The 13,828-nt window shown below is 39.9% G+C and overlaps 1 protein-coding gene across 1 annotated transcript; it reads left to right on the top strand.

Annotated features, from left to right (window-relative positions):
* The first annotated feature begins 10,878 nt into the window (after positions 1-10,878).
* Positions 10,879-13,272, top strand: LOC112275528 (uncharacterized). The gene is made up of 3 exons (XM_024505953.2): positions 10,879-11,200; positions 11,367-11,756; positions 12,173-13,272. The coding sequence occupies exons 1-3, from the start codon at positions 11,134-11,136 to the stop codon at positions 12,937-12,939; spliced, it is 1,224 nt and encodes a 407-aa protein (XP_024361721.1). The 5' UTR covers positions 10,879-11,133; the 3' UTR covers positions 12,940-13,272.
* Positions 13,273-13,828: the final 556 nt, after the last annotated feature.

The raw sequence follows: 13,828 nt of genomic DNA on the forward strand, positions 1-13,828 counted from the left end.
GGACCCCAAGAAAGTAGAAGCAATCATGTCTTGGGAGGTTCCGAAGACGGTTAGAGACATACAATGCTTTCTTGGTTTTGTTAACTTCTAACAGATCTTCATCAAGAATTATTCTCAAGTTGCTGCTCCTCTCACTCTATTGACATGCAAGGATAAGTTGGAATGGGGACCTTTGGCGGAGAAGGCGTTTCAAGACTTGAAGACAGCATTTACTACAGCTCCAATTTTGGTACATCCAGACTTTACAAAGGCCTTCTATTTAGAAATTGATGCTTCAGATTTTGCTTTGGGAGCTGTGCTTTCACAAATGAGTGAAGACAAGAAGCTCCATCCAATTGCATTCTATTCTTGAAAGTTCTCTGTTGCTGAAATCAATTATGAGATCCACGATAAGGAACTTCTTGCTATAGTGGATTCTTTCGAAGAATGGCGTCACTTTCTTGAAGGAGCTGCACATCCAGTAACCGTATATACGGATCACAAGAATTTGGAGTATTTCATGTCAGCTCGAGTCTAAATCGGCATCAAGCTCGGTGGAATATGTCGCTATCTAGATTCAATTTTGTTATCACTCATCGACCTGGAAGGCAGCAAGGACTATCCGATGCTTTATCAAGGAGATCGTATCTTGCACCAAAGGTTGAAGAAGCAGAGTTTGATCAACAATGTACAACGTTATTGAAGCCAGAGAGATTTCAACTTTGTGCTACTATTGTATCATTTGATGCTGACTTCCTAAACCAGATACGTGCTATGACCATTAAAGATTCAGTAGCCATTAATATCAAGCAACGTACCAATGATGACAAGTTCAAGGTGGAGGGAGATCTTTTATACTTTGAAGAGCGATTGTACATTCCAAAAGGACCAGCACGACTCTGAGTTCTTCAATCTCGCCATGATTTTCCAACTGCAGGACATTTTGGATTCAACAAGACCTTAGAGCTTATTTCCCGAGATTTTTGGTGGCCTCAAATGTGGAAGGATGTGAAAGATTTTGTCCTCTCCTGTGACATCTGTTCAAGATCCAAGAATCCTCGCCATCGCTCCTATGGACTTCTACAGCCATTGCCAATTCCACGTCGACCATGGTCTTCAATTTCTATGGACTTCATCACGGACTTGTCATCATCAAACTCATTTGACAGCATCTTTTTCGTGGTAGATCGGCTTACGAAGATGGCACACTTTGTTCCTTGTAAGAAGACATCGTCCAGTGAAGTCATAGTAAGACTCTTTCTCGATAATGTGTATCGATATCATGGACTACCAAATGATATCATATCAGATCGAGGTACCCAGTTCGTGTCAAAGTTTTGGAGATCTCTCTTTGGGATATTGAAGGTGGATATCAAGCTTTCTTCAGCTTTTCATCCTCAAACTGATGGCCAAACGGAACGGATGAACCAAGTCTTGGAGCAGTACTTACGATGCAGCATCAACTATCAGCAAGACGATTGGATTGTATATCTACCGCTAGCCGAGTTTGCATATAACAACACCCTCCATGCGTCGACTCAACAAACACCATTCTTTTCTAACTATGGGTATCATCCGAAGCTTGATTTATTGAGTCCGTCAACAAATAATAATCCAACAGCTGAAGGATTTGCGAAGCAATTATTAGAGCTTCAAACTATGTTGAAGCTTCAATTACAATCCGCTCAAGAATCCTATAAGACGTCTGCAGATAGATTTTGGAATCAAGCACCTACTTTCAAAGTTGGAGACAAAGCCTGACTTCTTCGACGAAATATCAAGACCAAGCGACCATGTGATAAGTTGGATTATCAAAGATTGGGACCATTTATCATCCAGAAGCAAATTAATCCAGTGGCATACCGGCTAGAGTTACCAGCTTCTATGAAGGTACATCCAGTCTTTCATGTTTCTCTGTTGGAATCTTATCGAGACTCATCTTTTCCTGAAAGAGTGCAATGTCTGCCACCTAGTATTGAAATCGAGAACTACAGAGAATACGAGGTTGAAAAGGTATTGGATTCACGACAAAGGTGGGAAAAGTTAGAATATCTTGTTCATTGGTGCGGCTATGACATTAATGAGCGAACGTGGGAGCCAGCTGAAAATCTTGCGAATGCGCCACAAAAGGTACAAGAGTTTCATCAACGACATCCTGATAAACCTAAATCAATTCGACAATAGCTTCTTTCTGAAGCTTGTTCTCCCAACAATATAAGAAAAGGGGAGAGCACTAGCAAAATTCGTAGTTGATGTAGTTATTTTCTCCAAGATACATTGTAGTTTGGTCTTTTGATATGGATAGCCAAGAGATAGATACTATGCCAGTCAGAGTATCGCAACCGAGTAGCTCACGAAGGCGACCCCGAGATGAAGAAGTACATGTACCACGACGACGATGGAGGATACCGAGTAACCAATCACTGGTGATCGTGTTTGAGATCGAGCCTGCTTATGATGGTCAGCTAGAAGGCGTATTCGCAGGACAATTTCACAATGAGGACATAAAAGTTCATGCTTGGTCAGAAGTAGAAGGCGTGGGCCACTACCGTTGGCTTCAAGGGTCGATGAACCACTTGCCTCGTGAACAACAGTTGAAGTTCATAGCAGAAGTTATGCGACAGATATTCATTTTCTTGCGTTGGTACTGATCAACAACATTGCTTCTCAGAGACCTCGAAGCTAAAGAAGGGGGTAATGTTAGGGACATATTCCTTAGAACTTTCTAGAGAGAAGTTTCTAGAACCTTCTAAAAAACAAGCCTCTGGAACCTTCTAGAAGAGAAGCCTCTGGAACCTTTTAGAGAGAAGTTTCTAGAAGCTTCTAGAAAGGAAGTCTTTGGAACCTTCTAGAAGAGAAGTTTCTAGAAGTTTCTAGAAAAGAAGCCTCTGGAACTTTCTAGAAGCTTCCTAGATAATAGAAGTAGCTCGAGAAGCTTCCTAAGTAGGAGTATATATAGGGATCGAGGCTGAAGAGTTCTTCAGTCTCGACAACACACCTCTTGGAGTTCTAGCTCACCTTTCTGGTGTTGTTCTTGTATTCATCTGTTTAATCTAGTTCTGCCACTTCTTCTTGAATTTCTTGTTAGATTTCAAGTCTATATTTTGTGTCCGTGACAGGTGCATTTTTGAGTTCTCTATTGAAGCATTTTTCTCTGCAAAGATCAAGCATTGAAATTGTTGTGCTTTAAAGTGGTGTTAATATTCTCTTCCATTCTTCCGAGTTGATGTGGGTGGTCCAATTTTAGACTTGTGTTTTGATTCCTTTCTTGTTATTTCCTTCATCTTTAGTAGTTATATGACAGATTATAGTCTATATGCTACAATTTATATTTGAAGTGTTTTCTTTCATTGATCTAGTGGTACACAATGGTTGTCTAGTAGAAGTATAGTGGTATTACTTTCTTCTCTTTAAGAATTATTCTTCTTTCTTCAAATTCTAATTTGGTTGATTAGAATTCTATATTTTGAAGAGGTTTCATCTTAGAATGTTCTAAGGTATGGATAAAATAGTTAAAGCCATTCTTTTGTTGACAAAATTATATTCCAAGTGTCTTCTTATGTTGTGGTTTTCATAATGGAGAAGCTATTGGTTGCAATGGAAACAGGAATTTGCACAAACTGGAATCACATGAATTTGAAACTAGAAGATCTATAATAAAATCTATAGGAATAAAAAACCATTGTTCTAGAATATATTATGGCTGAAGAACTTCATAAGGTCGAGTTTTTCACCTTATACAAATGTCACATGATTGAACAAAGTCTTTTACAACCTTCCACATTTGTAACTACCAAAAATCTTTGAATATTAGCTCCAAAGTCTTGTTATATCCAAAATGTCTTTCCACAGAAAAGTTGTGATGTGCTTGAAGAACACATAAATATGCTTCTCCTTCTGGCACATATAGGCATCCTTCAAAATAAAATAGGTTGTTCTTGAATTCAAACTTAGAAGCATCTCAAGGCTTAGAAGAAGTATTCTTGATATCATGAATAAGAGAATCAAAGGACATACTTGATTGAATTTGTTTGAAAAAAGTTGAATTAACAGTCAATGTTGACTTCACTACTTGAAGATGAAATTATTTTGGAGTCAATAAAATTATCTTTTCTTGATCAAAAATACATCTATTGTATTTGATACAAGATAAGAACATTTAAAAAGGGCATCAGATAAATCTTATTGATTTTTTGGCCAATAAGTAATATTAAACTTGAATCTTGATAAAGTCATGTTCCAATGAGCCTAGCAATAATTCAAAATATGTGATGGCATGAAATACTTGAGGTTCTTGTCATTTGTATATATGGTGACTCGATTAAAAGTACCTTCTAGATAATGAAGCCATTTTTTAAAAGAATCCACAATTGCAAGAAACTCTTTGTTATGGATTTCATAATTAATCTAAGTTGCTGAAAATTTCTTGAAATGAAAAGCTATTTGGTGGAGTTTATTATCTATTCCCATTTGTAATAAAAAAACACTCATAGAAAAGTTTGATGCATTTGTTTCCATAAAAAATGCTTTAGAGAAGTCAATGTGATACAAAATTATTGCAAAAATAAAGATTGTCTTTAAAACTTTAAGTGTTGTTTTTCCTTCTTGATTCTATTGAAGTTTCTCTTTACAAGTTAAATATGTAAGTGGAGTTACTATTTGAGAGAAGTCCTTAATGAAGATCCAATAATAGTTGATAAATTTTAAAAACATTAGACATCTCATACCATTTTTGAAATCTTCTAATCTATAATAGATTGAACTTTCTTAGGATCCATCATAAGTCTATGATTTGAAATGATGAAGCCAAGAAGTCAACTTGAGTAGTGGAGAATATACAATTTTTTTATCTTGGCATAGAATCTCACATCTCTTACTTTTTGTAATACACAACTAACATATATTTCATGTTTTTTTGTATTCTTAGAATAAATCCTCATGTTGTCTAGATAATAGATAAAAAAACCATTCAAAAACTCTTAAAAAATATCATTCGTAAAATGTTGAAAAGCTGCAAGTATATTTGTAAGTCCAAAAGGCATGACATTATACTTAAAATATCCATACCTAATTCAAAATGCAGTCTTTTATTCATCTTATTCTTTGATACATACTAGATTATATGCTCCTCATAGATCTATTTTTATATAGATCTTAGCTTAGTTCAACTAATTAAGAAGTTTAGATATTAAAAATAATAGGGTGTCAAGGGCATGAATCTTGAAAAAAAAGAGTCTTCAATACACTCTTCTATCATTGAAAAGAATTAACAAGTCATCTAGATCCTATTATGCCATTCTAGTTCCTATTAAAATATTAACTAGAATTATCTAGATCCTATTATGCCAAAGTTTATGTGGATCAAGTATCTTTGATCAAATTTATGTTTTTAATACTATTTTGGTCTAAAACTATTTGTTAAATCAATTCTTTCAAACTACCTTTGATTAATTGAGTTAGCTAACAATGTTGTCATCTTTTCTAAAGTGTGCTCTTTAATACTTCTATAACATCATTCAAAAGATAGATTTTAGACTTCAATATATTTTATTAAAAACTAAGATCTTAACATAGCTTGGACCTAACTTGGATTTATATTTGACATAGTATAACCTTTATAAAATATAATCATACTTTCATCTATACAACTAGAGAGATTTGTTATTCTATATTTTGGATTCTTGCTTGTAGGATCATTGATGCAAAAGGCTAGTATACAAGGCCTTTATAGTTGAATATGAATAAAATATTATCTATAAGTGATATTAATATAGAATATCTAGGTCAATATTTGAATCAATGTACCAAATATGGAATTTCTTTAAATTCTAAAAAGTACCAATTTGGTGTACCTTTTGATAAACTATTGGATCATATAATTTTGATGACAGGCATTACTATAGATCCAGATAAAATAAAGATTATAGTAGAATTAAAGCAACCAGACACTGTTACGGATGTTCGAGCATTTGTCAACTATGTCAGTTATTATCGGTGATTTATCTATCTATTTGTAGTTATATGCCTTCCTTTGACAAATCTCTTAAAGAAACCACCAACTGATGAGACCAGTCCATTTTGGAGAAAAGAATATACAATTGCATTCAAAACATTGAAACATAAATTGATTTCAGTACCAATATTGGTGGCACCTTGTTGGATAAAACTATACCAAGTTTATGTGGATGCATCTAATGTCGCAATTAGTTTTGTGCTAAGCCAGAAAGATGATCGGGATTTTGATCATTTTATTCATTATGCAAGTCATCAATTGATAGCAGCTGAAAGAAATTATACAACAAGCGAATGAGAAGCATTGAGAATGATTTATTCCTTACAAAAGTTCTTAGTTATAAATTTGTTTTCCATGTCGACCATGATGCTTGAAAATGTATGATTAATAAGCCTTAATTGAGTAATCGTATTGCACGATGGATTCTACTCTTGCAGGAATTTGACTTTATTATTCGGGTAAGACCAAAAAAATCACATTCTAATGCAGACCATTTATCTCGGTTATCCAATATATTGGGTAATGAACCCATTAACGATTCACTATCCGATGCAAAATTGTTTGTGATGGATGTAATTACTTTGGAGTATAGTGTAATAATTCAATACTTGACATTTCAAACCTTTCTACCCAATTTCAATGAAAAGCTTAAACAATGCTAAATATTAAAATGTGCACTTTATACAATGATTGGTCAAGCTTTATATAAACAAGGCAAGGATGGAGTTTTGCGATGCTGTATTTATCAGACTGAAGTGCGTATTATATTGGAAGGTTGCCACTTCGACAATTATGGTGGTTATTTTGTAGAAGACAATACGACTCGTAAAGCTTTACAAGCTGGTTAGTGGTGGCCAACACTGTTTGCAGATGCCCACCAATTTGTCTGTCATTGTGACCCATGTCAGAGAACATGTCAACCTATTGGAACTTTACCAATGCCATTGATACCAATTTTGGTTCAAACGCCTTTTAAAAAATGGGGAATTGATTTTGTAGGACTAATTGCACCAGCCTCGAGAAATGAACAAAAATAGTATATATTGATAGCAATGGATTACGCAACAAAATGGGCTGAGGCAGTAGCTACAAAAACCAATAGTGCAAGTATAGTAGCAACCTTTTTGTATGAAAATATTATTACATGGTTCGATTGTCCATGAGAATTGGTTAGTGATCAGGAAACTCATTTTATCAATAGAACAATCAAAGCACTCATGGCTAAATACAAGATAAAACATTGAAAAACTACACCATATCATCCTAGAACCAATGGACAAATAGAAAAGACTAATGGAATTTTATGTAAAATGTTAACAAAAAAAGTTTCAAGAGCGGGAACAGATTGGAATACTAAGTTGTTCGCAGCTTTATGGGCATACTGTACTATGTATAAAGTTACTACCAATGATACTCCTTTCCAATTGGTTTCTGGCCAAGCAGTTATATTACCTATTGAATTGGAAATCCAAAGTTTATGAATTGCTATAGATAATAGATTGGAAGATCAGGATTCATTATGGAACCATTAAGAAAAATTAGAAAAATTGGATGAAATTAGAGCCAATGCATTAATGATAATAGAAACTACCCAAAAACGAAGGAAGACTTATTGTGATAGTAAGCTTAGACCAAAGGCTTTTATGCCAAATGATTTGATACTTCTTTACGATAGTCGATTTAAAAAAAAATTTAAAAATTTCAAGTTCGATGGCATGGGCCATATCGAATTATTGACAGATTTCCAACTGGTTCAATACAATTGGAAGATTTTATGGGTACTTAATTTACGACACAGACCAATGGTAATCAGCTTAAACTTTATTATACATAAACTTGAGATAGATTTTTTCTTACAAAAAGAGGAGTTGATCCAATTAATTGGACTATAATAAGAAGTAGGACGGGGGCTCTTGACAAGCAACATGTTTTCTTTTGTGGTTAAGAAGAAGATGACGAACATGATATCTGAGACAGTAAGGATGGCGACCGATTGGAATGAACGGCAAGAACGGCTACAAGTAGAGGTTGCGATGTAGCAGACTAAACTAGCTGCATTAGCGAAGGAGGCCAATAATTTAGTACGGACCAATACACCAATTTCAACGACAACATCTTTGGACTACCTTTGAAACCGACAGAAGAATGGCAGAAGATGTTGGAGGAGCGTGACAACCAAATTGGCCGAGGTGAGTTGTAAGTACGAGAATTGGTTTTGTTGAATGAAGATTTGAAGGCACGTTTGGATGGAGAACCATCGAACACCACGGCAGACGACAAAGATGAAGTAGAGGAGAAGGTCACCAATTCAAAGGGTGGTAAGCCAAAACCATTGATTGAAGAAGCCAACACTACTACATCTTTAAAAGTAGAGGCTAAATAATGTTTGTAAGGATACTACATAATTAGGAGTGGGGCTATGTAGAATAGATAAATAAATTTTCTGCTAACTTATTGGTTGGTTATTACTAACCTCGAAAATTAGATTAATAGTTAGGCAGTTTAATTGATAACAATAGGTTGTTGATAGAATAAATTGTTAAGAATTCAAAGGTTCATAACCTTTGGAATCCGCTGGCCATCGGATCATCTTTTTGGTAGGAGAAATAAGTTGAGGAAAGAAAGATCGAGAGCTAGACTTAGGATCGTAAGCCAAGAGTCAAACTGAGAGTCATAAGCCAAGAGTCAAATTGAGAATCATAAGCGGGGGTAAGCTTGGTGCTACCTCTTTGTTTTCTTTATTATTTGCTTATGAAGAATGGTGATTGAGAGAAGTATTGTTGAATTGATAATCATAGAATGGATTATGGGTTGAATTAAGATGGAAGTAGTAAGCTTCAATGTTTTATAGTTTGATACTTGATTTCAAATAGTCAGAATATAGTCAATTGTGACACTGACAAACCCAATTCATATAACCAGTCTTTCCCCATATTCGAATCCACCTCTATTAGTTCAATTGCTATGGTCTACTAAAGCTTGACCGCAATGAGAAGAATACTTATATAATTCTCAAGCATTATTGTATCAACTTGGACTAATTCATATTGAATAAGATCCTAATCCTACTAGGATAATTTTGTCTAAGACTCACAAAAACTCTAGTATTATTTCTTTTTACTTGACAATGCTCTCATCACTTGTAAAACCTTTTAAATCTTAAACAATATTTAAAAAATTAAATAAGGCTTATAACTATTAAATGTTATTTCTTGCTTATAGTTTAAAATTATTTTCTCAAAATATACTAAAAAATATAAAACCTATATAAAATTAGCTTAGAGCTGATTATAAAGTATTCTAAATGCATTGAAATTATATCTAATGATTATACTTTATATTCTTTACAACAACTTTTATAAGTTTGACAAAAATAATCTTCTATGTCTAATATCTTAAATTGGTATTACATGTTATCAAATACTTCTTTGATGATATAAGGTCTTTTTCTAAATAATATCAAATTTGATTGTATATTTTAAGTTTCTAACATCTAGGACCAATATCCATCTTGTTAAGTATTGAGTCCAACTTAGCCTCTTCAATCAACTCAATTGATTGGCTCGGCTTCATTGGGTTGAATCAGTGGTGTATTTACTTGTTCAAATAAGTTGTCTTGTCAACAACACAAATAGTATCTAGTTGTACCAATTTGATAGCTTTAGTGCCTTCATTAAGTAACAATTACAAATTCTTAAATAAGATATTTTGGTTCTTTTCACCTTAAATGGATCATTTGTAAATTATGTATTGATGATGCCTATAATATTCTTTGTGTGAATTTTGTTGAGTTGGTCCTTGTACTTGAATGAGACTTGGATTTAGCACCATTGGTTTGGCTTGTGCACAAGTAGTAGCCATGAGGTTTTACTAGGGTGCTAGTAGTGTAGGTGTGGTATTGGTAGCCGTCACATTTTCATCCACTCTAAATCACCGGGGAGTTAGTTAATCTTCTTCATGTTTTAAGTTTCACTTTCACAGAGTTCAGCAATTATTGTCCATTGACAGATATTTGTGACCTTCAAAATTTGTCATCAATTTCTTTTAAACAAGCTCAATATTCCGTGGCTCCCAAATCTAATGTGTGTGCTGGAGAGGTCAACTCTTGGGTGGTCGCCTCCTAATCTTGCCAGCCAACTCATTTTGATTTGCATCAGTCCCTAACTCAACAGCACAAGGTTAGTATGTGGTTAGTCACACACGTCCATGATTAGTACGTGAAACCACCATCACCTCTCATCCGTAACAAGGTGAAGCACGTGCATTGTCTGTTTCCCTCTGCAATACAGATCCACTCTATTTGTGTAAAAAACCACCAATAAAAAAGGAGGAGAAGAAGAAGAAGAAGGAGGAGGAGGAGGAGGACGTTACCACGCGGCTACTGTCGCCAGTGAAGTGGGAGGTATCCAGACTCGGCGAGAGCATCCCTGAACGTTCAAGACGACTAATGTAGGCGCACACGGCATGCAGCACATGGACGGACAGAGAGCTACATCGGCTGTCTTTCGCTCGCACAAACAAGGCAGTGAAATCCCCATGTTCCGTGTACCGACGATTTCCGCTAACCCGAACCAGCGGAGTGAGGCCCCCCCGATACGATGTAGATCGACTCATGACTCAACATTCGTCTGGACCTTGCTGAAACACCAAGATGTTGCGCTAAGATTGAACCTCGGGCCGCACCAAAGCAATACCTCGCAAACGGGCCCACTGGCAGTGCAGCTGGGAACATGGAAAGGCACCCGGAACAATGTTCGCTACAGATGCCGCCAAAAAGATCTGACCTCACTGTTGAATGAGACTCTTCATAATTATTCGGACCAGACCGAATGCTGCGTTGGCAACGTGGCCTGAAACACTTGCACGCATTGGAAATGGAGCACGCCGTCGCAGGCACCAGTGAGGCCGGAATTGGAGTTGGGGGTAGTCATGGGGTGGTGGGCCTGGACGGCATATAAATCCAGCAGCGCGTCCGGACTCTGAACCATCCGAGCTGGTCTTCTGCATGCGCACCAGGCGGGGTCGTTGTGGAGAGGTGACGGACAGCACCGGATCAGAGAGTGCATCCTGCTAATCCAAGTCCCACCTTGTGCGTCCGACTCCTGGGTGGACGTTTCGGGACGACAACGAGTTCTGGCACGATGAAAGTGGCCGGCGTCTTAGTGCTGGTTCTGGCGTGCTTGGTCCCGGCTTGGGTGCACGCGCAATGTGAGTCTTTGTTGAGGTTTCCTTTCGCACGCGATTATGTGCATTCGTGCTGCTCTGGCGACGATGGGGTTGCATATCGCCATCGTCAGTCGGTGTTCTCCATCCCTTTGAGCGCGTAGTGCAGGCTAACGATGGTGCTGATTGGTGTGTGTTCCGCACGTTGCAGACGATCCTGCGGTGAACTGCGCAGAGTTCGATGCCAAGCTAAACGGTGAGTGCCCCTTGAACGAAGGGAGCATGTGCAAGGTAAGTCCAAGTCCACAAAGCAGGGGGGGATACGTGACAGAAAATTGCGGGAATTGCCAGAAATCGTCTGGCTTGGTAAGGTGTACAAACGGTTTCACATTCAAGTTCACAAGACAGGATCAGGTCGAAGTGACGTACAGCGCTCAGCTGGTTACGAAGGTGTACCAGGCGGTCGTGAAGTTCGCACGGACGGCATGCCGCACTAAATCAAAGCCGGTCACGGCGAATCCGTTCCGACTCACAACCACACCCGCAAACAACATGACAACGAACAATGCGGACATAAGCTACGTCCAGGTGTGCTACAACCGTAAGTTTCTGCACCCAGGCCCCCCTCGTCATCCTCCAACGTGGATAGCCAAAGCCCGCCTCCGGCGCGTTGGTGCACTTGTTGGGTTTTTGCCAATGCCGGTGGTTAGAAGCAGCCGGTGGTAGTTTAGACGAAGCCGCTCGCCGGTGCAACGTTCGCTCATGATGCGTGGTGAGACGCATGCGTAGAAACGCTCAGCCGTGCGTGGTGTCATGGCACTGCAGGTTGGTGGGCCGGGTGCAGTCGGGGCACGCAGTGATCGTCCGGTTGCTAGGTTTGGTGGTGCGTGTAGGGTCGGGTGGTTTCTGGTCTCGAGGATTATTCGGTTTCGCGATGGGAGGGGTGACCTGGAGCTGGTTTGATGAGTGTTCCCTGATTCGTGTTGTCGTGGGCATGTGCATTTGCGGGGGCACCAGCCGTCGACTGTGGTTACAACAACTACATGTGCGGCGACCCCAAGATCTTGGGAGGCGACGGCGTGATGTTCTACTTCCACGGCTACAAGGACGCAGACTTCTGCCTCGTGTCCGACAGCGACCTGCACATCAACGCCCACTTCATCGGCATGCGGCCCGAGGGCCGCACCCGCGACTTCACGTGGGTGCAGGGTCTGGGCTTCGTGTATGGCCCGCACTCCCTCACCGTGGGCGTGAAGAAGGTGGCCAAGTGGGACGCCACCGTCGACCAGCTGGAGTTCACGTACAACGGAAGGGCGTTCGAGCTGGAGGGGTCCTCGTGGAGGTCTGACCCCGACGAGACGATGACGATCAACCGCGTGGGCTCGAGGAACGCCGTGGACGTGGTGGTGAAGGACAAGATGGGAGTGGTGCTGACGGCGCTGCCCATCGGGCACGAGGAGAACCGAGTGCATAAGTACGGCATCGGCGAGGACGACTGCTTCGCGCACTTCAACATGCAGTTCAGGTTCTTCAGCTTGTCCTCCAAAGTGAACGGCGTGCTGGGCCAGACCTACCAGCCCGGGTTTGTGAACCCCGTGAAGAGGGGCGTTGCCATGCCGATCATGGGCGGAGCCGACCGCTTCATCACGTCTTCCCTCTTGGCGACGGACTGCAAGGTGAGCCAGTACACGGCGACGGCCGTGGCACTCCGGGACAAGTCGACGCTGCCCAACCTGACTTCGTGCGGAAGCAGCGCCTCGGGCGCGCTGACGTGCCGCAGGTGATTGGGAATGCGGAGGACGCAGTAGGAGCTGCGCAGCGCCCGAGTGTGCGGTCGGCGCTCGGGAGGATGACTCCCGGTGGGCAGGCGGTTCCGACGAGTGGAGGACCGGGCGGTCCACGGTCCAGTCGGTGGCGTTGGGGCTTTAGTGCAGGATAGCGATAGTAGACTCGTTTGCGTCACGTGTTGGACGCGCAATTCGATGCTCCGATGGCGCATGAGCCTCGGGATGCTGATAAAACTCAGTCGATGTTTCTGGGAAGACATGCGGCTGCTGTGGTTTGTACTTTGGGACTCGGCTCCGGTCGACATGCATGAATCCAAATTCGAAACCAAATGTAGGTGTGCAGTGTACGGGCGCTGGTGAAGTGATTGGAAATGATTGCATGTGAGGGAGATGATCGCATGGTTGATGCTGTAATCTTCACCAAGGAGGCAGCTGCTTCGCGCGTGTGAAGCAGCGCACTGATGAATCGAATGGTTTTTCATACTTACAGGAATCCACGAGTGACACGAAGAAGCGTCCGCTTGTACGGGGCACTCTCGATGTGGAGAAAGTGTAGCATCATGTTGACAGCGCACGGTTCAGTTGTTGAGTTGTTCTTTACAACATACACAACTTGTTCGACACATTCATGCGTCTTGTTTGCAATTCTATCTCAATTTCTACTTACTGTTTTTGAAGTTGTTCTGCGACACCACAGCTGGCAATATTGTTGTGAAGTTACACATTTTGTTGCAAAAGTGTTGCCAAATTGGCATTGGTATTATGTTGTAATACACCATGTACTAATGCACAAATTGAAAGATTTAAAGCAATGAGAATCTTACTAGACCTAAATATCAGAACTTCTCAGAAGTGCGACATGATTTCAATGTTTTTTTTTATGTTA

This window comes from Physcomitrium patens, chromosome 23, assembly GCF_059467195.1.
Source record: "Physcomitrium patens ecotype Gransden chromosome 23, ASM5946719v1, whole genome shotgun sequence".
Classification (NCBI taxonomy): domain Eukaryota; kingdom Viridiplantae; phylum Streptophyta; class Bryopsida; order Funariales; family Funariaceae; genus Physcomitrium; species Physcomitrium patens.